At 34.4% G+C, this 27,048-nt stretch overlaps 1 protein-coding gene across 2 annotated transcripts; it reads left to right on the top strand.

Moving 5' to 3' along the window:
• The first annotated feature begins 1,810 nt into the window (after positions 1-1,810).
• On the top strand, positions 1,811-25,899 carry LOC132299861 (phytyl ester synthase 1, chloroplastic-like). 2 transcript variants are annotated; one of them, XM_059796729.1, is made up of 13 exons: positions 1,811-2,091; positions 3,372-3,423; positions 4,593-4,648; positions 5,083-5,241; positions 5,342-5,446; positions 6,207-6,313; positions 7,539-7,660; positions 10,627-10,735; positions 11,874-12,004; positions 16,273-16,642; positions 20,603-20,716; positions 25,186-25,271; positions 25,418-25,899. In XM_059796729.1, exons 2-13 carry the CDS (start codon positions 3,374-3,376, stop codon positions 25,728-25,730), a joined length of 1,722 nt encoding a protein of 573 aa, XP_059652712.1. In that variant the 5' UTR covers positions 1,811-2,091; positions 3,372-3,373; the 3' UTR covers positions 25,731-25,899. The 2 variants fall into 2 exon arrangements, with proteins under 2 accessions (XP_059652712.1, XP_059652711.1); XM_059796728.1 differs by lacking the exon at positions 1,811-2,091 and adding an exon at positions 2,141-2,889.
• Positions 25,900-27,048: the final 1,149 nt, after the last annotated feature.

Below are 27,048 nucleotides of genomic sequence, written 5' to 3' on the forward strand. Positions count from 1 at the left end.
GAGAATGAATGGGTTTTGGCATACATGACTCATTCTTTTACACTTGCAGAAATGAACTAAATCCAATCTCCTCATCTAATGCAAATGATACCCACTAGGGTCACACGGTTTGCGTTGAGACGGTGTTCGTTGAAAGTTAATATTTCTTAGTTGATACTCACACATCCCCTTTCAATGAATTATTAGCACCAAAAAGGGTCAAATTGTAGACCTAATGCTTCCTGAAGCTATGGAGAAAATAATGTTAAAAATAACATAATTATTGAATTACAACCGAATTTTTGTGGGAGAGAATCCAGCCCTTTTCCTCACCCTCAATGTGTTAACCTCAACTTACCTATAAGAAACAATACCTGCAACTTTCACTTTCTATATTTATTTTTATTTTCATTTTTTAAAATATTTTTATTTTTGTTTTTCAGTGAAAACATTCAATCATTTTCAGATATTTTTAAACATATAGATCCTTAATAATATCGGAGAGACCCATCATAAATTACAGGACACATTAAAAAATTTGTAGTGACCCTTTCAGTTTCAACGTATGGATTTTTATGCATTTTTGTTTCTTAAGATTTAAAAATTCAACCAATTATATATGCTTACCTACTCGTTTGATTACAATTTACCGAGTGAGCAACTTCAATCATATCAAAATTTTGTATTGCCGACCGATGCAAAACAAGAAGTAGATCTGACAGACAACTTTTACCCTTGTCATTAAAAGTGACTCATCCGTTATTAAATTTGAAACCATCTTAACACCAAGTGGGTGGCACAAGGGCAATTTGGTCACTTTATTTTGAAATTTTCTCTCTCAAATATATTAATTATATATTGTAAGATATATTTTATGTAAGAAGGTGATAAATGCACTTCACTTTTGATATGAAATTATATTACTGTATATGATTTAATTATTGAAAATAAAATATAACTAACATTGACATCATTTAATTTAAGAAGAAAAATAAATGCATTTAAACAAAAATAGTATTTATCATTTTCCTTTCATATATATGGATGTATGTATATTATTCAAGAGACTTCATAGCAACATTTTTGTAATATAAACTAACTTTAAAAAGATATTTCGTGCTTGCTCATAATTAAATTAGAGAAAGTAAATTTAAGTGATATAATTATATAAATTGTAGATTCGGAAATGCATAAGTTACAAGAGGTAGAAATGGAGGTAGAAATGGATGTTTAGAATGTAACTTATATAAGCTACAGAGAGAGGCTGACCAAATTTAATATTTAAAATATATATTTTTTAAATTAAATATTTGAGAAGACAGGTGTATAATAGAAAAAATAATAACAAAAAAAGTAGTTATGCTATATAGGTCCAATTTTTAGCCCAAATGTTAGAAGTATAATAATGTTAAACATTCTGTAATAGTTTAGTTGGTAGCTAAGTCACGCAAAGCGGAGTCAAAACAGAAACAAGAGTGAATTTGGAAGTCGGACCATGAAAACAGTAAAATCTAAATCACACATAATGATAATAGGAGTAAGAGTGGGTGCGGAATAATGGTTTAGTTGGTAGCTAAGTCACAAGAGTTAATTTGAAAATCGGAGCGTAAAAATAGTAAAATCTAAATCACACATAATGATAATAGGAGTAAGAGTGGGTGCGGAGTATGAAAGCAAGAGCACGTTCACAGTGTAAGATTCACATCCATATAGAATAATCACGTGACTTAGGTTCTTTGAGTGCTAATAATAATAATTAATAAAAAAAGAAACGAAAGAAGGAAATTCACGCAACCCTAACCAAAAGTCTATAATGGATATCGGGATGGTGAGGTTTTAAGCCGTTGCATGTAGTGATGGACCACCTCATGGACGATATAATGACCGAACGGCCTGGTACTGTACGAGGGTATGGTAGACTTCCTCCAAGTAAAGCACACTCCAGTCTCCTGGTCTACTTTACCGTTTACGTAGAGCCAACGCGGCCACATATAAGAGCCAGCACTTAAAAACTGGAAGCTTCGGAGGTGTGTTGGCTGAAGAGAAACCAGAGAAGGGGCAATGGACAATTACCACACCAAAATGCCAAACTCCAGCATCACCAATACTAAGGTAAAGCTAAATAGCTAGTAGACAAATATGAAAACGTGATCTGTCCTTTTTCTTTGTCGTATAACTAATTTCCTGCTAATTTTCCGATCCATCGACTCATTACCCATTTAGTATTACATGTAAATTACTTCCAAAAACCAGAACTCCATAGCTTTGTGGGTTTCTTTTAACTTCCATTTGCATACTCATTCTAGGTTTTGTTCTTAAATGTTATAGTGCGAGTAAAAAGTGTATTGGGTTTTAGCTGGATTAGTCTAGTGGGTTCTATTACTGAAATTTGGTCATTCAAATAGAATAGTTTTGTAGTGGTAAGCTTATTGGTTGGTCATTGTGAGTGTTGATTCTTGAAAAGGGGTCAAAGTTTTAAGACATTGTTTATTGAAGTCATGGTTTCAATTGCGAAAACTTTCTTGATGTCACCTAATTCTTCTTTGAAATCAAGGTATAAGCCTCGGTTTCAAATTCGGGTTCAGAGTTTAGATAGTGAGGATTTGACGTTGGTGTCTCCGGTTGCTGTTAATGGAGTTTCTTCTGTTGGGGAGAAAGAGAGAATTGAGTCATTGCCTGATAGGGGGAATGTGAGATTGGGTTTAAATGGAGGGAGCAAGAAGAGGCAGGATGTTGCTCCAGAAAAATTGGAGATGTTGTGGGATGATGGATATGGGACTCAGACTGTGAAAGATTGCCTTGATGCTGCCAAGGAGATAATTAAGCCCGATGGCGGGCCGCCTCGGTGGTTTTGCCCTGTTGAATGTGGGCGGCCGATAAAAGATTCACCAGTTCTTCTGTTTTTGCCGGGTAATCAATGTTTGAGCATCAGTTATAAGTCTAAATATAGTTTCTGTTGTCTGAGTGTTGTATATATAAATTGCATATGACAATGATTAGATTTTGGTAAATATATTATTGATTCTTAAGAAACGAGTTCATTTCATGATATACAAATTTACAAGGGGCCATTGCTTAATGCAACAATAAAGCTTGCATTGCCAAGAGCCAGAGTGTAATTTTTTTTTTAATGAGGGCTAATCACTGTATGCAAGTAATGCTAAAGGTTGGGTCAGTGTCTGATCAGTCCTTCCAAGTATCCTTGATTAAAGGGACCAAGACTATATAATGTTTATTTTTGGTTATGCAATTTTCAGTTTCATTTTTTTGATAAAAATTCAATAGATATCTAATATATATGTGTGTGTATATAATATATATGTGTGTGTGTGTATATATGTCTTGTGCATTTTAGTTACAAAATTTAAAGTCTGTGGTATTGATGCATGCAGGAATGGATGGGCTTGGATTGGGTCTCATTTTGCACCATAAAGCTCTTGGGAAGTGAGTTTTAGTATCATTATCTGTATGTAATGCACACAAATCTGTATTTTAAAACCATTTTTTTAGGTAATACAGTTTTCGTAAATACTTCTGTATTTTTATTAAAAAAATCAACCAATAATCAATTTTGGTGTTAGATAGAAGGTTGTATGTAGCAATGTGTACAAGTATCTCCAACATAGTTACATAACGAACTAAAATAGTCCCAGTGTTGAATGATATTCCAAATTTCCAATTCATTTTTGAACGTATTCTAATTCCCCTCCGTTGGATTTGAGATCATCCCTCATTTAGGCCTATCGAGGGGTTGTGGAGATCCTTGTTATTTTGTTAATTTCGTAAATAATCTCGTGTTTGAACAACAATCTTTGCTTCTTTATGTCTACGCCTGCTTGTACATGTGCTTTAACTTTTCACCTCTTTTTTCTTAGTTAACTTTACACCTTTGAAATTCAATGTGGAATTTGTTTTGAACATTTTTATCCAATCAAGAAACAGCAGGCTGATTAGTTGGGTTTTTCAATTATTTTACTATCCTTGTTGCTCTCACTTTGCTATGGTTGTGAAGTACAATTTTCATCATACTCCGTATTATCTTGTGTACAAATGGAGCCAGGTTTGTTGTAAACATGAGCAGAGGAGAAATGAGTCATTTCAATTTGATGTGATGTATTGGCGTATTGATTTCTTTTATGGATATAAAGTTAATGCACCGTATACCTCAATCCTGTCATCCATGCCCCTATTGCAGTATTCCTTCAAAACCCTTGTTCTATTGCAATCAAAATTCACCGCTTATTTTTGTATTCCTTGCAATTGTCACGAAATTGAAATTGATAAAAGAGCTCCACAATTTATGGTAGCAATATCCTGATTTGTAAAGATGCTTGAAATTCTTGAGTATTTAAAAATTTAGGTTTCATTCTAAATGTGACATTCGCTTGCAAAATCAATTCGTATTTATTTGTGTTATATTTTTGTTGTATTAATGCTATATGATATCTGTATACATGGGTATGGATATTAGGTGTATGCTTATATTGCAATACTAATTTGTTCTATATTGATTTTCTTGATTAGAAATCCATGATGCTGGGAATTCATGTCTAGTCCTTTAATTTTATCATTTGTAATGATAAGTTTTTAATATGGAATTGTATTGGATGCAGAGTTTTTGAGGTTCGGTGCATGCACATTCCTGTTTATGATCGAACACCATTTGAAGGTATATATTTCTAATTATTTTATTGTGTTGTTTCCAAGGTTCATTCATGCTGCTGATGTGTCAAATTACTGTACAAATTTCATAAACAGTTTGGAAGAACTTGATATCTATATGTTGCAAGCTTGCAGTTGTAGGCTTGTAATAACTATTCTTTTCTCAAACATGTGGTTAGGTTTGCAGTTGATAGCACTATTTTATATCAACCAGGTTTGAAATTTGTAGGCTTAATGTGAATTGACTTCTTTTGGCCTGTAAGCATTGTGCTTGTCATTTTGCATGCTTGTATGCCTGTGCGCACGCTTTATTTTTTCCTTCTTCAATTAATGAGATCTCATCTTATCACTATAAATAAGATTTAGTTGGATGTAATGTATGATGACCTATACTAAAGATTTAGTTGGACACTAACGTATGATAAGTTTTATTGTATGAAGACTTGGTGAGATTTGTTGAAGCAGCTGTGAGGTTTGAGCATGCATCATCTCCAAATAAACCAATTTATCTGGTGGGAGATTCCTTTGGAGGATGCCTAGCACTCGCCGTTGCTTCTCGTAATCCTAGCATTGACCTAGTAGTAATATCAGTTAATCCAGGTCAGCTTTCGGACGTGCAATTTGACAATTTCATCATATTTTCACAACATGTTTCTGGCTGACCATTGGTGGCCAATATTCTGTGAACTATCTGTTTCAGCAACGTCATTCAGCAGGTCGCAGCTACAACCTTTGTTCCCCCTATTAGAGGCTTTGCCTGATGTACTTCATATTACCATCCCTTATCTTCTTAGCTTCGTTATGGGTATGTGATTTATCACTTTTTTAACTTTACTGTGGCTTTAAATTTATTTATTGAATTTTATTACATCAGTGTCCTTCCATCCCAAAATTTTTGTCCCTTTTCGAGGTTTCAACTTTTTAAGAGGATAATGCTACCCTTTTGAAATTCCAATACTACCCCTTTAAAGTTTAAAATTCACATTGTTAGCTTGGAAAAGTCTTCAAAAGTTGAGGACATTTTGGAAAATATAAAATCTTTCTACATTAACTTTTCAAATGGGACATGCATTTTGGGACAGCTAAAAATGAAAAAAGGGACAAGAATTTTGGGATAGGGTGAGTAAATGTCTACACTTTCGGTTGTTGCTAGTTGGTTCTGTTAGGGAATATTATTATTGGAGTGAATTAGCCTTTGATAGAATATTGATGGGAATGATTCATGGGATTGATTTTAGGGATCCTCCATCAATATATTTTTATCACATTTTTTTTTTCCTAGTTCACATGTTTGTATTCTTTCACCTATAAATAGAGGTGATCATTGTAAACAAAATTAAGAGAGAATATAAAGAAAGAGAAGCAGCCCTTTGGGATTTGTGTGCCGTGGATATAGGTTGTTGTGGCCAAATCACGTTATATCCTTGTGTTGTTCATGCTTTATTTTTCTCTTACAATCTTTTGTTTTTCAACATGTTCATTAAACATTACAAGTTTTGGCAAGTGCAACCTTTTGCAGTTTCTATTTACTCTTACTCTGGAATAGATTACTTTTCATACATCAGGTGATCCATTGAAAATGGCAACGGTCAGTGTCGAGAGTGCACTTCATCCTGCTCTAGTACTTGAACAATTGTCTGGCAACCTTACTGCTATGCTTCCACGTCTTTCTGTAAGAATTGCTTGTCATACCAAGATTTTTTTTCTGATTATTGTACTTCTTCCTAGAACTCTTTTGTATAATATAAGGTGATGCATTATCTTTTTTGTTCATATCTCTTTTGGCCAATTGTGTGCTTTCTTTATTTTTTTATACGAGAAGTTTCTGTAATTTTTCATTATCTTGTGGTCAGAAACCTTTTATAAGGGTGCTGGTCTTCAATCTACTATATATTACAATTAGACATTTTCAGTCCAGTGATACTAAAACTGAGTTTTCAGTTTATCACATCTGCTTACTTTTCCTTCTCAGCCGTGTTCAATAATGTCCTGTTGTTGCTTTGGTCAAACTAATGGTACACATGAGTAATCCAAGACATGGATGTAATGTGATGCAAATCAGAGTGTACAAGAGCTTGGAAGTGGTGGGCAGTAGTTAATAATCTCCACACCTATTAAGATAGGATGGCTACCTCTATTTGCCTCATAGTTGTTTGAGCCGGAAGTGCTGATAGAAAAGGAAAGAAAGGTTCTTGACACCCACTTTCCTCCCCAACTTGTTTTGTATTTCAGACTAACCTACAATGCCATTATATATTTCTTTGATCCTTATAAAACATTTGAATTTTCTACATCACCCCAATTTTTTTCCTTAAACATTTAGAATATACTGAAGAATACCCTCATGTGGGAATTAAATTACCTTTTATAGTATCATACAAGATGTGATATGTATGTAGGTTTGTTTGATGTGTCTACGTACTCATACCTAGTTTTTGCACTCATTTTAGCTGAGTCCATGTATCCTCACATTTAAGAATTAGGTGAATCCAACATGTGATAAATAATATATACTCAAGTCCATGTAAGATATAGGGTGCTGCATGGGGAAAAGCCGCACTAGGGAGGGCGCGGCACCCAACTGACTATTCATTGCCATCCAACTTAGTGACCTTCACAGTGGTTAAAGTGAAATAAAAGGTTGCAGTTATCTCCTTGCAAAGTAGTACTGATAGTAGCCCACTGTCACTCTCTATCTTTTCTGTTCTTCTCCCACCCACCCCACTGCTAAGGGATATGAAAAAAGAAAAGGGGGAGGAGGGAGGTGGTGGACAAATTGATGTCACGTGCTGTATAAAATGATCCATTTTCTTTCCTTAGAATCAGAATTTATTCTGTAATTTTTTAGGAAATATACTAGGCTGCTGTTTTGGAATAATTCTCTCTATTCTTGTCAGGGCTGGGCTGATATTTTACCCAAGGAAACTCTTCTTTGGAAGCTGAAGCTAACTAAATCAGCTGCTGCTTATGCTAATTCCCGCCTCCATGCCATCACAGCTGAAGTACTTGTGCTTGCGAGGTTCTCTCTCTCTAATGAGGATCTTTCTTATAGACTATTTCTTTTTGCCTCTGTTTAGTATCTTCTTTTTTTTGAGCTTTTTAATTTGGTTTAGAACTTGTGTGCTAGGTATTTCAACTTAGTTATTTTATTGACAGCCTATTTCTTGCATCTGTTTTGATTTTATGGTTACTTACACATATTCACATATAGAGGTGGCAGATAAAATCTTGTTTGAATTCCTTTATTGGCTAATATGGCTTGGAAAATGATACGATGGAGTCCCCAAAGAGATTTTATGGTGGAAAAGGAAGGGGGTATATAACTGTGCAGGACCATCTTAGGGAGAGTTGTAGGAAACAAGATCTCTGTCGAAGTGGGGACCGAGTTTTCTATTCTTAGTTAGTTACATCTAGAGTGGCCACCAAGCCTAATCTTTTTGCACTTTGTATAAATGTAAAACCAGACCTGTCCAGGAGATCATATTGTGCATGTTATTGGCTGTTGCGTGGATACAAATTACTACTGCAGGCCAAGGAGATCTTGTATCTCTTTTTTCAGTCGTTCCACAACTAATCATTTCAAAGCAAAGACTTTAAAGAGATGGGCTATTGTACAAGATTAGCCTTTTAGACGAACTGCTCTTTCTTCCTTTTGTTTTGAATCTTTTGTAAAGGTTGCTGATGAACAAGTAAAAAAGGGCGACCGGGCCAGGCCGAGTCAGAAAGGTTTTAGTAAGCAGCAAGATCGGCTCTTCATTTGTTGCTCGCCTAAAAGTAAAGGGTCTTCTTTGCCACAGCCTGGGTACAACAAATCCTGCTCTATTCATCTATCTTAGGGCGGTAGACGACGGGGTGCTATTATATTAAAGGAATCATCCTTAAAACAATGATTGAAGCCTAGATAGGTCACCCTTATATAGGGCTATCTCATTTGTTAAAGGTCAAGTAAATGGCCATGGAATCGGTTTTCTTTTTGTGTGCTCATAGGTTTTGTTCGATAATCAGACTAGGTTGGAACATTAGCTGAGTTTGAGCACAACTCACAGGTTTTATTAAAGAAACTATTGAGGGTTTAAATGTTATGTAACTTGTGTTTTACTTACATGGATTTTATCAATAAATTTGGTGAAATATAAGTGGAGTGAAGGGAACTATCAAACATTGATGGCCAAAAAATGTCCTAGAGTAACTATTTAGTGTATTGGTCATTTCATCCACACCGAAACGAAGCAAAGCTTTTGAAATTGTGTAATTCTGGTCTTTATCTGTTCATTTATTAGGATAAATCTATTATATGAGGGGTAAACCATATAATCATCAGTAAGCAGATAAAAGTATCCCGAGTGAAAGAAGTGCTTGGTTATTGTTTATTCTCTGGTGTCCTTTTTGGCTAAGCCCTTCAGATTATAAACTTTGACGACTTCTGTGGGCAGGTGTGATGTGGGTGGGTGTGAGACACTGGGCGAGCTACCACACTGGTAGGCTACGGGTGTCATGGTCTCACATCGCCCGTGGAAGGTGAAGTGCTATATGTAGGTTCAAGACAACGTGTTTTAAAGCCGTGATAACCGTGAACCCATCAGAACTCCGTAGTTAAGTGTGCTTATGTAAGAGTAGGACCAGGATTGGTGACCTCATGGGAAGTCTGGTCTGAAGTAGCCAAAAGCGGACAGTATTGTGTTGGGGATGGGTGACCTCTTGGGAAGTATGGTCCGAGGGAGGCAAAAGAGGACAATATTGTGTCGGGTAGGGTGAGGGCTGTTACATAAACAGAGTTCTTTTTTTTTTTTTTCCTAGTTGGTACTCTCACACACATGTCTCTTCTAAGACTTAAACCCCCTGATCTCCCTTTAGGAGGTACGAGACTGATACCTCTAGGCCACTGGCCATTGGTTACATATACAGAGTTCAACATTATTATTCTTTTTCCTGATCCAAGCCCTTATGATTTATTTTTCAAAATGAGTTGTCAAATGTCAAAATTAAAGGAATTTGAGAATTTTGCAGAATGCAGGTAACTTTTAGAAGCTTGGAGATTTAAACTATAAATCTTAATGACAATTATGCTTTCATGACATGTGTACATTCCTTTGTTCCCTGGAAATATATAGTCATTTATATTGTTAGATTCATTGGACTTGATTATGTGATTCACAAAATATGGCACTTGTCTGGCACTTTTAGTCCTTATTTTTTGCATGGACATCTTTGTTTATCTTTATGGATATTCCAGGATGCTCTTTCCGATGTTCTAGAAACTTCCATGATTCTTGGAGAATTTCAAATCTATGTTTTTGTGTTTCATTTCATCATAATCTTGATCTGATTGTATTTGCCATTGACCAGTCTCATTGAGGTCTACTGATGGAACACATTATCTGAGTTGTATTTCCAAGGCCTTTTGAGGGTGCTGTGGATCACATTTATCCTTGTGTATAGGCATCTGCATGCATGCACCAATTTATTACATTTAAGAAGTCCATTTTTTTACTTTCTTAATTATAACTGTGTCTAAACTCCATACATAAGCATAAAAGTTGTCATTGCGTGTGCAATAAGAATAACAATTAGGATATTCTTATCAAAAAAAAGAAAAAAAAGAAAAGAAAAGAAAAACAATTGGAACACGTATGTTGTTTGCAAAACAATCTGTTCTTGCTGAGTAAAATAATTGATAATCTAGCAGTTTGAGTGTATTGGTGCAATAGTAAAAGTTGAATATCGGGTTGAGTCTTAAGGCAGCCACTTTCAGTAAATACTGACAAAAGATTAGGTCTGTACACATTCTACTCTTCCCAACACCCTAGATTAACATGTTTATACTAGGTAATGGCCTTTCTTTTAAGTAATTTGAGCATGTATTGTTGAATACATATATATATTTTTTCCTCAGTTGAATATTCTATCCCCTTGTTTTATATTATTTACTCGTAAATTGGTATATCTTGATGGAATTTTAGGGTTGATGGTGTATTTAAATTTTAGTGGCAAGGATAACATGCTTCCTAGTGGAGATGAAGCTCAAAGGCTTTCAAGTTCACTACAGAACTGCAAAATTCGGTATTTTAAGGACAATGGGCATACCATTTTATTGGTAGGTGAGGGATTTTTTGTCTCTATTTTGATATTATGATACTGGTAGAATGTTCCAAAGCTCTTGGAATTTGATATTAGCTTCTAGATCAATACAGCTCCTAATCATTACAATTTCTTCAACTAGTCAATTGCTTAAACTTGGAAGGTTATATAACCATCCTCAATTCTTTAATGATCCTACACCTAAAAAGTTATTACACATATCTACTATGAATCTATCAGAACAATCCTTCTTCTAACCTTGATGCCATGAGCATGGTTAATCAAGTCTTGTCCTCAATACAAACTTCGTGGCATGTCCTTGAATGGTTATTGGACATTAATATTTTGTATTCATTTACTACCCAATTTAAGATATAATAAATGTATAGATATGCAGTCATTTGCACCTGACAGTGAACAGTCTGAAGTCCGCGAAGTGTTTTTACTTTCTAGGTACCGGTGTCATTGGGCCTGAAACTATAACTAATTGCACCTTCATTAGGCCATGTCCTTGATATTCACACTGAAACACTAGTTGTCCTGTTTTCTTTTGAGCCAAAATTGCTGTCACTGGCATTGATGATTAGTTATTCTTAATTTTAATATAAATCAAAGTTGCCTGAATTTTGTGATTCTATTTTGATACTGCAGCATTTTGACATTTACTCCTAATCTCAGTGCAGTTCGATGATTTAACCTGAACATGTGTGGATTGTTAAATGACCGCTAAATTGTACTGTACATATGGATATATACGATGTTATAGTTTGGTATCACGAAATGTTGTTTGTCAGCATAAAACTACTTTTTGACTGACTTTGGAAGAAGTTGGATAGTCCTGTATTGTGTTTGTTATCTGATATAAAAGGAGAAGTAAATCTCCTTATTATATGGTTCATTGAAATATAATATGCTACAGCTATTTTGGTTTTCTTTCGTTCCTCCCTATTGTCTTAGTGTAGTTGTTGGAAATCAGATTTGTGTTGACTGCCTACTATAAAATGTCAGGCCATTGTATTTAACTAAAGAATAAACTGTACCACTTTAAGGTCTCATAAGTACTACAAAATTGTTCTATTGTGCAATGAAAGTTACATTTCCTTGGACCTAATTGTGGAAGCACAGCAATACTTGACTGACTGTGATGTTTGCAGGAAGAAGGCGTTAATCTGTTGACTATTATTAAAGGTACTTGCAAATATCGTCGTTCAAGCAGACGGGATTATGTCATGGATTTTCTGCCTCCTAGCGCCTCAGAATTCAAAGAGACACTTGAAAGAAACAGGTAATTCAGCAAAACAATGTGCAGTATTACGTTACTTTTTTTATGGAATGCAATGAGGGTGCAACTTGATCAAGCTGAACTGATCCAGTATTGAGATTCTACAAATAAGATACTTCTACATAAAAAAAAGAAAAGAAAAAAGATGCTCTTAGATGAGGCCTTCAGGGACCTATTCCTACCTGAACCTGATTATGCAAATATACATCTTGCATGCTAACGATTTGAAACTGCAAGGCATTTTTCATGTTCTTTTAGATTATTTACTCTTCTGTTATCAATCAAATAATGATATTCTATGCAATGTGATTTGGCCTAATAAATTTGTCTATTTAAATTGTATTTATGGGGGATAATGATAAAGAAAAGGCAGAGAAGAATTTACAAAAAAAATGGGGTTCATAAAAAACGGGTTGGCTAGGAGAGGGAGGGTCGAACTAGGTATATAATATATATATATATATATTCCATTATGTTTCTTTTGAACACATTTTCTTTAATGATTGGAATTTTTTGGGAGGTTAATGTTTTATGCAAATGATCTTTTGGTGCTACTTTTCTATCAAGAAGTAATTTTCTAATGACACAGACAAAACTAGAGGGGAAGGGAAGGAATGGAAATTAAAGAGTGGGAGAGATGTTCAAGTCTAATATCTTATGGTTTATATTTGTAATGGTGCACTATGAAAGTGAAATAATATGTAATTGTTCATGTTCTCTGAAGTCATCTTTAATTTAAAATTGTAAGTCCAATCTAAAATGCATGATTTTAATTGTTATTTTTAACAATGTTGTAATATGGAACAACATTTTATCTCTAAACCAACCTAACTTGATCACCCAAATAGGTTTAGCTGGTTAACATGCTCCTAGTTTGAAGATCCAGCTGGTTAGGCTGCAGTTGTGTCCTGGCTGAAATTATCATTTAAGATCTGGGCTTGACCTCTTATTATGGTGTGAATTTGTAGCACACTAGCACTGATAATTCAATATGTAAAATAACACAAACCTGCTTATTAATTCTTTGGCAACCGACATGGTCATACGGAGCATAGTTAAAATTTATTACAAAGCCTCAAATCTTAACTAATTCAAGGTACAAATCCCAAAGCTCAAGTAAACCCAGATTTAAACTTATAATACAAATTACAGCCCATTACTTAAATAGAATCCTTTCAAAGATACAAAACCACTTCACATCAAACTCCAATTTATACATAACTATTCTAGCTCTGAACAAACAAAAGCGACTCCACTCCTTGGATCTACTTCGGTTAAAAGTCCATAAGCTCTGATGTCACTCCGAAACACTTTAACAATAGAGTGAGCTTCACAGCACAGTAAGCAACTAATAATGGCCGACTGAATTAGGATCTACTATTTCGTATTGATAATTTTCAAATAGGTTGATGTACATCCCTAGCTAGTGGCTCATATATTCCATTTATAATTCAAATGAATGGACATTTGAACATGGCAGAGGTCCAGAAATCCCCACAAGTAAAATGAGGTCAACTTTTCCGCCAGTCTCAGATGGGTCCACTTATACCTTTTTGCTGAAGGTCCTATATACCTTATTTGATAATACCTGTTTTTTTTTTCAGAAAAATAAATCTTCCTATGATGGAAAATGTTGTTCATTTCAAATGTCACATAACCAAAACCTCAACCAAATGTGTGAAAAGTTCCATTTAGTTTTCACAAATTTGAAAAGACATTAAAAAATAATCCATAATATCATTTGCAATGTAATAGAGGTGACTATAACTAAAAGAATCACATCTATTAATGGAGTGTTTAGATCAGAAAAAAGAGACCATATGGCTACCATGTAGCTTCCAAGAAATGAGAGTAAAAATCAACTCCATAGAGATGTACGCATGGTCACTAATTCAAAATTATAGAATTGAATTGAAAGAAAGCTTAAAATGAATGAAAGTATAAACTTCGAATGTATATTCCATAATTTCAAAATTAATATTCAAAAGACATGTTATACTTTATATTGAAGTACACAAATTTAAATAATTAATATATAATGAGATTCAAGAACAAATCTTAGCTAAAAGCATGAGATATATTACAATACTCAAGATTGGAAGCATCAAGTAAAACATGAAACTAAAGAAGGTACTGAATTCAATATCTTAAAAACAGTGAATCTTGAATCACATTAAAGAGTATGATGTATGAGCTAAAGGGAAATGCATCCAATTATCAATCTTTTCTTCTGTTCTTTTTCTTCTTAGTTCCTCAGTCTCTCACTTGTTTTCTATCTTCAATAACCTAGAGAAACCGAGGCCTATTCAAGAAACTTACTACTCTTTCAAACTGTTTTGGGAACTGACTTGGTAATTTGCTCTACTTGGTTCTCCTAGTTTATTTTAGGGTGAATTACACTGACCTCCCTGAGGTTTGGTCAAATTACACACGGGTAGACTGTTCAACGTTTATTACTTTGACCTCCCCTAATCCCGTTTGTCGGCGGCCGGAAAGCGACTAAGTGTGAAAAGTCAATAATGCCCTTATATAATAATAATATTATATTATATTGCATTTTATATGATGGAAGGGCAAAATTGGCATTTTATAAAATTTGGTCAACAGGTCTACTAAAAAGAAAACACTAGGGGTGTTGTTGAGCACGCGCCAAATCTCAGGTTAGGTCAAAGTAACGCTTGTAGTTTACTCGTGTTTAATTTGCCCAAACCTCAGGGGAGGTCAATGTTATTTACCCTTTATTTGAGTATAACTCTAGCCAGGTAGAATGATACTGTGCCCTCATTCATTTTCCTCATCTTTTACTTAACAAGTTATTTGTGAATAAGGAAATATCCCTCATTTGAATTCACTAAAAGCAGTGGAAAAATGAAGCTTCACAAAATTAGAAAGTCATATCTCCACTTAAGGAACAAAATTATTTGCCCTTGGTCTAATTTCTCAAATTTCAATCCTAGGGTTTATTTTCAAAGGAGATTAAATGCTATTGTTCAAAAGGGCAACATAAAGTGATGCAGGAGAGAAAAAAAAATAATAATAAGAAGGAGAACATAAAGAAGAGAAGAGTGGGCAATGAAGAAAACAAAAGGAAGAGATCACACACAGGGAGGAAGAAAATCCTGAATTATTATGGTGACCTGATATTCAAACATAGAGTCTAATAAACACATTACACAAAGACTTTATAAACAACCCTACTTACTGAATTTTCTAAGAGTAAATCTGTCCAAAATATACACAGAAAATATAAAAAATAAATATTTTATAGTCTAATCTATCAATTAGAAGAAAAGAACTCTAAGATCTACCTCTGTTGCCTATGCCTGGCCTAGTTCTGAATCACATGTGACAGGCCCATAGGTTTGGTTCCCATCCTGATCTCCATCAGTTCCATCCGTCTGAGAGCTCCACAGCATCAAGATCAATTCAGTAACGCTCCTTGTATGACACAATTGATGTAGAAGATAAAGAAGGGAAAAAGAAGAGAAAAAAGTAAGAACAGGGAAAGAGGAAAACAAAGGAGGAAGAGATTTTGCATTATTGCACCAACTCGATATTCAATCATATAGCATAATAATCCAGTTAGATATGGCCTTGTATGTGAGCAAACCCTTACCAAAACCTAGTTGCTAAATATTTTAAAATAGTTATTGCCAAAAAGATAAATAACAATTATAGAAATGAACATTAAATAATGTAAGTGAGGCGAGCGAGTCTTGGCACAACGGTAAGGTTGCTCCATTGTGACTTGGAGGTCACTGGTTTGAAACAAGGAAACAGCCTCTCCGCATGCGGAGGTAAGGCTGGATACATCTAAATCGCATGCGGAGGTAAGCCTGCAATGGTGGGAGCCTCGTGCACTGGGTTTGCCTTTCATATTAAATAATGTAAGTCCTAAAATTAATAGAAAACCCCTACTCTATCTCTTGCATGGTTGCACCTACGCCTGGCATGGGTGTGAATCATGCATGCCACATAGGTTTGGGTCCAATCTGATTTCCATCATAAAGTCTTGCAGAAATGTTGTTCGATGTAATCTGCACAGCAGATAAAACATTCACATATAATGGCCACACGAACATTCTAAGGTCAAATGTATTCATTATTTTGCATCAAAATTGGCATAAAAATTGTCCCGAGCATAGTGATTTGACATCAAATATTCTTAAATCAATGTTAAATCATTACTGGAACAGCTCGCCTGAGTTGCTCCCAAATGCATAATTGTGGCATGTGTGGCTGAAGCTGTTATTATAATACAATAAATGCAGATTATTTCGCTTAGCTACTAGTCCAGTTATGTTTTCAACTTTGGAAGATGGAAAGATAGTAAGAAGTCTTGCAGGGGTTCCAAATGAAGGACCTGTCTTATTAGTTGGTTATCACATGTTGATGGGATTTGAGCTTGTTCCACTTATTGAAGAATTCTTGAGAGAGAAGAACATATTGGTTCGTGGCATCGCACATCCGCAGTTATTTACGCAGCAAGCTGAAGGTCACTCCGATTTTCTTTCTTTCTTTGATTCGATTAGACTGTTTGGTGGAACACCTGTCTCACCAAGCAACCTTTTCAAATTGCTATCTACAAAATCACATGTGCTGCTTTATCCCGGTGGGGCACGTGAGGCTCTCCATCACAAGGCATGTCAAAATTCCTTCTGTTTTATTTAGCTAGTTCTCTTTTACAATTGAGAGAACCATCTATGCTAGATTTGTACATGTTATCTTTGATAAATTGTAGGATTGTTCGTGTGTTCCTCCTTTGTCTCCCTAAAATTTGAGTGTCCTTGTTTATCACTCAGTTTCATAAATAATAAAGAAGATGCCAGGAAACTTAAAAGGCAATTTAAATATTATGAACAAAATCACTTTAGTATTTCTGCTTGTTCTGTTGCTTGTTAGAATTAAAAAAGGAACTACAAATTTTGAACCTTTTTTTTTACCCTGGAAATGAAACAATTACAAGTTTGTGTTGGGTGATATTTATGAAAGTTGGTTGATATTCTAAAGTTGCCTGCAAATATGACGTTATATGGTTATGACGTGAGTAATGCTATTTATATTTGCATGCTTGGCTGCTTCCATATCTGTTCACTCTTGTTGTTCTTATCATGTTAGTTATATATAATAGCAAACTAGGTTTCCCATTTTAATATTTAATATTATTTTCTTTCTTTCTTTCTTTCTTCATTTTCTTTTTTTCTCTGAGGTCAAGTAAAAACACCTAAATTTGCCCTTAAAATCCTTTTCCTTTCTTAAAATTCGTTGGCTTGATTTTCTGACCTTGAATATGAAACTCCGCTAAAGCACAATGCTTATGACTGGGTCTGGAGGCCTGTAGTAAAATGTGTTATTTAATTTGTTCACTCTTGAAGTGAATGCTTAAGGAATATAAATGTGTAGAATGAAATTTAAAGTCATCATATAAATTTGTTAGAACACTGAAGAAGCATTAATGCATGGTAATACCTGTGATATAAAAAATTGTTGGCAACAGGAAATGCACATTTGATATCTTTTTTTGCCTTTGTCTGAATTTCTTAGAGTCGAAGTAATTTTTAGACGGATAATATCACATGGGTTAGAGAACCATTTTATGTAAATTTTGTTTTGGGGCAAACTTATCTTTAAAATGTGGTATGTGCTTTGTTTATGATTTTTACTTTTTATATAAATTTTGTTTTGGGTCAAACTTATCTTTACATAGTGGTAACTGCTTTGTTGATGATTTTTTCTTTTAATTGTAATTGAAGTCTGGAAAGTTGTAAACACGGAAAGTTGTTAGTTATTTTATATATTACTCTCTCAACTCCATTTATTTTTCTAGTGAAATTTCTGAAACATTTCTGCTTCCTAGTTTCGCAACGAAGTTTTGGTTGAAAATCTCAATTTCAAACGTTTCCATCATGTTAGAAAATATCATTATTAGAGTTATTTAATCCCTTGGTAGAATATTGATAGGAGCAATTCATGGGATTGATTTTAGGAATCCCTGTTCAATATATTTTTCATATTTATCGCATGTTTGTATTATTTCACCTATAAATAGAGGTGGTCATTCCGTCATTGTAATCAAAATTAACAAAGAATATAATGAAAGAGATGTAACCCTTTAGGATTTGTGTTCCTTGGATGTAGACCATAGTGGTCGAACCACGATATGTTGTTGTGTTGTTCATGCTTAATTTCTGTCTTCAATTTTATATTTTTTTAACATGGTATCAGAGCAAGTTGATCATACCCTACTCCAATTCGGTTTTCCCCTTGTTTCATGTTGATTGCTTTTCCCTTCACTCTCAATTTGTTAGGCAAAGTATTGTTGGTTTCTTTGCCATCATTTTGCACATTGACATCATTTCGTGCTTTTTTTTTTTCCTTGTACCCTAACTTATGGCTGCGAATTTTTGTCACATCAATTGTGGAATCATCAAAGGAATGTCTTTGTGACCATATTATTCAAGGGGAGCCTCTACACCAAATATCATCATCTGTTGTCATCTCATTGTTGCTGTAGGTTATTTTCATACGCTAATACACATAGGTGGTTATATGCCACGTTTTCTCGTGTTTGGGATCATGTATGTTCTTCACCCTTGCGGACCTTACTTAGTTCATTCAATAACAATTTCTCTCCACAACTTCATATTTAATTTCAAGTTGGACACTTGAGTTAAAATCTCCATGTACCAACTTGAGGGGGAGTGTTAGAAAATATCATTTGTGGAGCTATTTAATCCCTTGATAGAATATTGATAGGAGTGATTCTTGGGATTGATTTTAGGAATTCTCCATCAATATGTTTTTTGTATTTATCACATGTTTGTATTCTATCACCTATAAATAGAGGTGGTCATTGTAATCAAAATTAACAGAGAATATAATGAAAGAGATGTAACCCTTTGGGTGTGTGCGTGGATGTAGGGCGTACTTGCCGAACTACATTATATTCTTGTGTTGTTCATGGTTAATTTCTCCCTTCAATTTAATATTTTTTAACACATCAAAATGAAGTTTTTTCTATCTAAACATACCAAATTGTCAATCTTGTCTTTCTTAACAATACTCAGTGAAAGACTGATGTTATTATCAGAAGGCAATATCTATTTTTCTTCAAGGAAAAGAAATGTTAAGATTGAAGGATTGTAATCCAAAAATGACACAGAGTATCTCCAGATTCTCCAAAAAAACATAGTATATAAGAAATAGAAGAAGAGGAGTGAGAGAGGAGATGGGAGAAGATTTTAACATAATAGTAGGTTGCAAATTATTATAGCTTAACTTGCTAATTGTTTTGCTAAGTTTTTTTATGTTACTTGTAAAGTGTGTTAAAATGTCTGCATCATGTATATATATTTTAGTTTATGCCTATCATATTATCATGCTATATGCCTTTCTTTATTAAGATGATGCAGTATTACATGTTGACAATTTGATGAGTTTATTCACATTGGAAATTACTCTTTAATTTCATCCTAGTGACCTCTTTTGTAAAAGATGCATACGCTTGAACGGTATTCATTTAATCAACTACGTGGTTTATATTCAGTCATTAATAGATCTTGTTATATGTATCATAGTGTCTCCACCTCTCTCTTCCCCCCCCCCCCCCCCCCCCCCAAAAAAAAAAAAAAAAAAAAAAACCCATTTTCTATTATGTTCTCCAAATCTTTATGGAAAGTTATCATTTTCAAGCTGACCGAAATGATATAGTTTTGTCCATTCCAAAATGGATAACAAAGATGGAAAAATCATTAGTGTAAGTGAGAAGCCAGGGGGCAAACCACATTCTCATGAAATTAAATCATTAGTGTGATTGATAGTATGGTCTAAGGTGAAACTACAAGAGCCAATATGGTTCTTTTCACTCTTTTATTTATTATTTATTAATTTATTATTATTTTTCTTTGTTAAAATTTTTGCTTCTCCTTCAATTACTTGATTTTACATGTTGTCTTTACCAATATATTGTTTTCACTAATTTATGATTAAAGATTTAGATGTACAATTTCCATTAGTATTGTGTTTTAACCTGGTTGATGTTTCAAGGCATAGAATGGAGTTGGACAGCTTGTTACATTTGATTTATGGAGAGGAAATAGACATTAGGGTTGTAGATTGCCAATGTTTCTTTAACTAATATGTCATTAGAATTGTAGGAAATAGTTGCTGGAGTTTATGCAATATAAATCTGTTAAGATTACTTGAACTACAAAAAATCTGAATATCTAAAAAATGAGATGAGTAGAGGAGTTCCACCTCATATTTAAAGTTTAATGGTGTCTTAACCATTAAAAATATGGAGCTACATTGGAAAAAGATGGACATTTTACTGAGATGAAATTTTGACGTGCGACTGTTCAGCTAGTAAATCCTTCACTATCCATTTATATGTAGTGGTGATACTATCACACGCTATATATATACCAAGAGAGAAAATTGGGAGGCTGCTGAGAGAGGCCATTGTCATGTTGCATATAATGAGTAAGGCACTTCCATTCTAGTTGCTTAATGCAATGCACATTGGTTTTATTGATAAATGTATATTTAATATTCACAAAAAATTTTGGTTCTGGACATTGATGGTGCTTCTATGACTCCCAGGGTGAAATGTATAAGTTATTTTGGCCTGAACAACCTGAGTTCGTTAGGATGGCAGCAAGGTTTGGGGCCACCATTTTACCATTTGGAGTTATTGGAGAAGATGACATGGCAGAAGTAAGCATGCTCTTTTCTTTTCTCTTTTTTCCTTTTCTTTTAAAGAAGGAATTTAATAGAAACAACGTTTTTGATAGTTAAACTAAATTTTTTTGACGTATGCATTTTTCTAAAGCTGTATTTTAGCCATTGTTTTCTTTTTTCCCTGTTTTTGGAAGTTGCTAATTTTAAGGGCCAACTAGAAATATGTAACAACTCATATCTTATTCCTCACTATATCAATGGAGCTGTGAGATGTTTGGTAGTCAGGGTGGTTTTGTATTTTAAAAATGAAAGTTTCAATTAGAACGGATTAGTATAATCTGAGTAGCACAGACACAGACACGACAAACCGATACAGTACAACACAGATACGCTAACATGTCAAATTATTGAAATGTAAGACATGGACACGACTATGTATAAGTAACAGAAAATTAGATTTTTCACATACCTATGGAAGACAACTATTAGAATTTTGATTAATTTTCTAATTTCATATTATGAATTGCGTAATGTGAAGGATGAAGCTATGAGATGTTATAAATTTTTTTGTTTTTAATATACTACTACGAGTGCTTTGCTATTATATTTTTTTTTCATTATGATTATATTCTTGTGCTATCTTAAGAAGTATCTTTTACATGTGTGACTTAAGATGACCATGTGTATAATTTTAGTCTTTCCTAAAAAATAGATTGGACAATTTGGAATGTGTTCACATTGTTCCCAAGATAATTGGGCATGGGGAGTGTCTGGTTTATATCGGCCAAGTATCTAAAATGATAGAACTAATTTTATAATTACGGAAACGCCTATGAGTTAGTGGACACGTGTCTAGGTTGTGAAGTGTCAATGTCTGACATGGGTCCAACACGGACATGGAACCTTCATAGAAGGTTCCGTGCATCTTAGGTTTGTTTAATTTCATAAAATAACAGAGAATGCTTATGGTGATAGACTGATAGTAATGAGAGAGGTGTGGTGAATGACAATCACTCTGACAGTAATCTGACCTAGAGTAGTGGATGCTACTGTTGCAATGATGAGGGGATTAAAAGAGTGGCAAGGATAATAAGTGGTGGTAATGTTAGTAGGTTGGTAGTGGTCTGGTGGTGAGCAGGCAATTGCAGTGGTGATGGCAGCAGCAATGGTGATGGTGGTGGCATTATTTGAAGTGGTGTGGGAGTTGCAATGTTAGTGGTGGTTGGGAGAGAGCTGTCATCCTTACCATTGTTGTTGTGGCAGTAATAATGGTAGAGCAGTAATATTCTGATCGTGTTGGCAGATGGGGATGGTGGCTGTGGTTGTGGAAGCTGAGGGGATGGTGGTGTGCTGTTGCAGTGTAAATGGTGGTGATGAGGGTGTTATGGTGGTAGTTGAGGCAGTTGGGGAAGTGGTGATGATTGTTGGTTGGTGCGGTGGTTTTGGTTGTGGTGGCTACCCGTGCAATCAAGCCATATTTGTCCGTCCTTAAAAACTGCCAAGTGATCCACTCCCATTATTGCGTGTGAACAAAATTTTAAAATGTTTTTTTAGGTTTCTCTGGGTAACAGCCAGCCCTCCTAAGTTCCTAACACAGTAGACTGAGAAAATCAATTCTAGGTGATGCCCTCTTTTTAAGGAGTCATAATAGTGCAGGATATTCATAGGAACCCCTGGCCTAAAGGAGTCTAGAAACACATCTAAAACCCTAAAGCCCATCATGGGAAGATAATTATGTGAAACAGCCAAGGATCGTCTCATTTTTCTTATAACAGATGCTGAACATTAATTTAGCCTACTTTTCATATTAAAAAAAATAAAAAATAAAAAAAAAACACTAACTATTAAGAAATTTTTAGGGCCATCATAGTATCTATACAGTTAGAAGAGTCTCAAGAACTCCTTTAGCATCCATGTGTGGCTTCTTGGCTGGAAGCATTGTTTGTTGTTTATTTTTATTTTTGGTTAAAAGGTTACAGTAAGCCTCACTGCTCGATTATGCACAAAGAGAGGGAAATTGAAGACAATGGTAATCGTACAATTAAAGCAGGGTGGTTAAAATGGATTATTGCTTCTGCCAATATCAGCATATATGGACTGTTGGGATTGGATGCTTGGGTTATTTGGGATCCCCTGGGTCATGCCTAGATCCTTTAGAGGGTTGATTGAGGCTTGGAGAGGTCTTTCTGTGGGGGCTCTCATTCGGGATGCTTGGAGGACTACGCCTCTTTGACTCTTTGTATTTGGTGGTGCATTTGGCTTGAGAGAAATTGAAGATATTTTAAGGGAAAGGAGAAGCCTATTTCTATGCTTAAGTTCTCTATTATTTCCACTCTTTTTTATTGGGATTCAGGGAGAGATTATAGATCTGTTGAGGAAATTGTTGTTTTTTTGGCCTCTTTGAAGGCTTGAGGCGTTTTTTTTTTGTTTTTTTTGTTTTTGCCTTATGTGTTTCTTTGGGATTCACTCCCCCTTTTGAGTGCCTTTTATAAAAATTTTACTTATAAAAAAAAAAAATATCAGCGTATACCGCTAAGTTTGAAAGGTAAAGTTTACAAAACAACTAATAGACCAGTTACACTTTACGGGACAATAATGTTGGGTGGCTAAAAAATAACACACTCTAAAATGAGTGTGGAAGAAATGCCAATCTCGAGATGGATTTATGGCAAAAATAAATAAAGATATAAAATAGAAATGAACACTTCTTTTTGATGGTTCAAGTAGCACGATTGGAGATAGAAACGAGAGAACCAGTTTCAATGGTTTGGCCGCGTGCAGCGACGGCCAATTACTGCACTAATATGTAAAAGTGATGTGATCAGGGTGATGCTTGGGAAAGGGTAACACCAAAACTAATGTGGGTTGAGATATTTAGGAAATATACGATGACATGTGGTTTAATTGATGCTATGGTCTCAGATAGAGGAGAATTGCATAAAGGAATTCATTTAGCTAACCCCAAAATAGATGATTTGTTCAGTTGAGTAAGCCCTTCACTCTACCTTTCCTCTGCCTAGCCTGATGAAGGGGGGATTTGATTCCAAATGTTCGTTTTTTGCCCCCTGGCTGCCCAAAAGTTGCGATATTTTTCTGGCAAGTATGTTTTAAAACATAATCATACAGATTCTGGTTTCTTATTCATCAGACCGTGTGATGTCCCTCTCATGGTATGATACAAAATGTGAACTTTTTGTTCGTTGTATGAAGTCTTAGGTGCTATTTGATAAAATTGACAATTTTAAGAGCTGAATTTTATGATGTGTTCGGTAGGAAGGAAGAGGGGTGGAGAGAAAATAGGAAGGAAGAAACGAACTTCCTTTGTTCGGTAGAGATGATACAAGAAAAAAAAAGAAAAATAGGAAGGATCTCCTTTACAAATTTTCGTCCGCCTAAAAGTAGGCGGAAGAAATGAGGGAAAACGAGTGGACTATTATAGAAATTTTAAATTAAATACTATCCTAAATTATACGAGTTTTAAATTACAATACTATTTTCTATAAATTACAGTATTATAAATATTTTTGGATATAATGGTAAAAACAATTAAAACTCTCTCTTTCCTTCTCTCTTAACGAACATAGTAAATTATGAGTTTATTCTCTTCTCTTCTATCCAATCGAACAAAAAGAAGGAAATAAACAATCTCTTCCCTAGGGATGTCTCATTCAACCCTTCTTCTCTCCCTTCCATCCAATTTTTTTCTTTCCTGTCGAACAGAGCATTAAGTCTTAAAGTTTTAGGCAATAATTGTAAATTGAATATATATATATATATATATATATATATATATATATATATATATTTTGAATTTTGAGTATTCACATTCAATAATAAGTGAAGATACTGTTACTTAAAAATTTTATCTCATTTTAAGTGGCACTTATTTTTTAAGTGATATTCAAAATGCTTCAACAAACACACATACTTAGATAATCACTTAATCCATTCAGAATTAAGTGCTGAATTTGGTTATCAAATTGCACCTTATTTTCTTTCCTTGATGAAAGAGTGTGCAATGTGTTGTATCTATGTGTAACCTTTTATGGACGAGGTGATTATGCAAGGTCAAAATTATATTCTACTACGTTTTGAATATTATTATTATTATTTTTTTTCTTTCTGATTTTTCTTTGATTTCATCTGCTGATGCATCCATCTTGTTTCCAGTGCATGTATATATTTTTTTTCTCATTGCTGCTCTTTCTTCTTTGTTTCAGCTTTATGCATATATGTCTTCTTGCATGACTAAGGATTAAGTCCGCTCTCTTCTTACCACTTATTTTTGTTTTATTCCTTCATTTTATTAATTTATTTTTTTTCATTTATCTTCGACGGATCTGTATGATCCACAACTTAGCTTTTTGGTTTGAAATTTGAATTATTTGAACTTTTGGATGTATGATTATTTAATTCTCTCTCTCTCACCGCTTGCATCAACACTCTGTTATCTATAATCTTGATGACCTTCAGTTTGGCTATATGATCACCTTTTGATGCCACAGCTAGTACTTGATTACAACGACGTGATGAGAATCCCTGTACTTAATGACCACATTAGAAAAGCTAATCAAGACGGTATAAGATTGAGGTAACTACTCTTACTTGGACAAATTATACTCTTTTCCCGATATTTTGTTACAAGCCTATATTTATAGATCACTATAGTGCTGTCTAATTTTTATGATCAAAATATTGAAGCTACCTTTGTTGTCATGGGATATGCTTTGGTAATAGGGCTGAAATGGATGGGGAGATTGCCAACCAACATCTGTTTTTTCCGGGCGTTTTGCCCAAGGTTCCCGGTCGCTTTTACTATCTTTTTGGAAAGCCAATACAAACAAAGGGAAAGAAAGAGATGCTGAAAGACCGACGAAATGCAAAAGAATTGTACATGCAGATAAAATCCGAGGTTGAACGCAGTATGGCTTATTTGATTAAGAAGAGGGAAGAAGACCCTTATAGGGGTATCATTGAAAGAACCGTATATCGTGCAGCTTTTGCTCCCACAGATCAAGTCCCAGCATTTGAACCAGAGCAACTGGTTTAGAATGGTAGATCATTTTATTTTTAACAAACCCGTCATTGTATACATGGAATGTCGTTTATGTATGATATATGTTATTCATAAAACAATATTGTTTTTGTACAAAATTTGTGTGAGCCTAATTTTATCGTCAAAGACATCAATATATGGTCTAGATATGCATCTGGTGGTACTTGGGTCTGAAAATGAAGAATTGAAAGATATGGTGTATTTTTTCATTGATGGTGCCTTGCAAAATAGAGGAAATTTAATTTTGTTAAAAATAAATTCCTCAATGATTCTGTTTCTTTCATCTTCTCGTAAAATTTATCATATTTTAATTAAATTTCAACTAAAAGAAGAAAAGGAAAAAAAAAAATCAATCTTGCTTGTGTGATATCGCTTGAACTTTCGGGAAAAAAAAAATTTAAATAAATAAAAATATACATCACTGTTGGTATTTTCTCAAGATTTAGCTGTGCATTGAAAAGTTTAAGTCACTGCAAAGTGCAAACCATGCACTAATGCACCGTATATTGATTGTCAAATTGGCCCTCTAACTTAGAAATTTCAAATATAAGGGTCTGAATTATGAACTGTTAAATCATCTTGTTCGGATTATGTGACAATATGTAATCTTAAATGAAAAAAGGTAATATTATTTGTTGAGGTTGAAATTCGCCGCGACCTGGTACGACACCGTTTCCTGCAAAACCAAAACGGTAAAGTCAAACACCGGTGTGGTGCCGGCCGTTGACCCTCCGACGATCAAGTTAGTAGGAGAGAAATAATTTTTTATAGTAATTTCCGTAGTAGGAGATCTTTTTTTGTGTACCTTATTCCCGAGTCGTCTTCGTATTTATAGTTAGTTCCCTTATTCTTGATAAGGGAATTTCATCGTCCTTAGCCCATGGAGTTTATCCCGTAGAAATCTTATCCTTGATAAAATTTGAACTTACCCCATGACAAATCTTATCCTTGATACAATTCGTCATCATTCTCATCCAATAGAAATGGTTATCCATATTATCGCTTGAAAGTTGAAGAGGGTCTGGCGACTAGTCAATACTTAATTACCTCTGTCATTAGGTCAAGATAGGTTAGGGTTATTTTTTCCTATCAGTTGCCCCCTATTTCTAAGTACGTTTTGGACCAAGAAAATACTTTATATATTTTATTTTTCCTTTTTACTACAAGCTCCTTCCATATTGTAGTAGGGCTCCTTTACAAGAACTTCACTGTTACTTGAAAAAGAATTTTTCTATAAATAAATATATATATTTATTTACCTCCATTTTTTTTTTTGGGTCTGAAATCCTTTAAACTGGATCCTAACTGTGAG

Source organism: Cornus florida, unplaced genomic scaffold (genome assembly GCF_030987335.1).
Source record: "Cornus florida cultivar Cherokee Brave unplaced genomic scaffold, ASM3098733v1 CherokeeBrave_3.0.0_Hap2_Chr03, whole genome shotgun sequence".
NCBI lineage: Eukaryota > Viridiplantae > Streptophyta > Magnoliopsida > Cornales > Cornaceae > Cornus > Cornus florida.

Excerpts from the sequence above, each read along its gene's own strand:
- LOC132299861 (XM_059796728.1), top strand. The coding sequence starts at position 2,478 with ATGGTTTCAATTGCGAAAACTTTCTTGATGTCACCTAATTCTTCTTTG. Across the intron at positions 6,314-7,538 it reads CTATGCTTCCACGTCTTTCT|GGCTGGGCTGATATTTTACC; the intron begins GTAAGAATTGCT and ends TATTCTTGTCAG. Across the intron at positions 7,661-10,626 it reads GAAGTACTTGTGCTTGCGAG|TGGCAAGGATAACATGCTTC; the intron begins GTTCTCTCTCTC and ends TTTAAATTTTAG.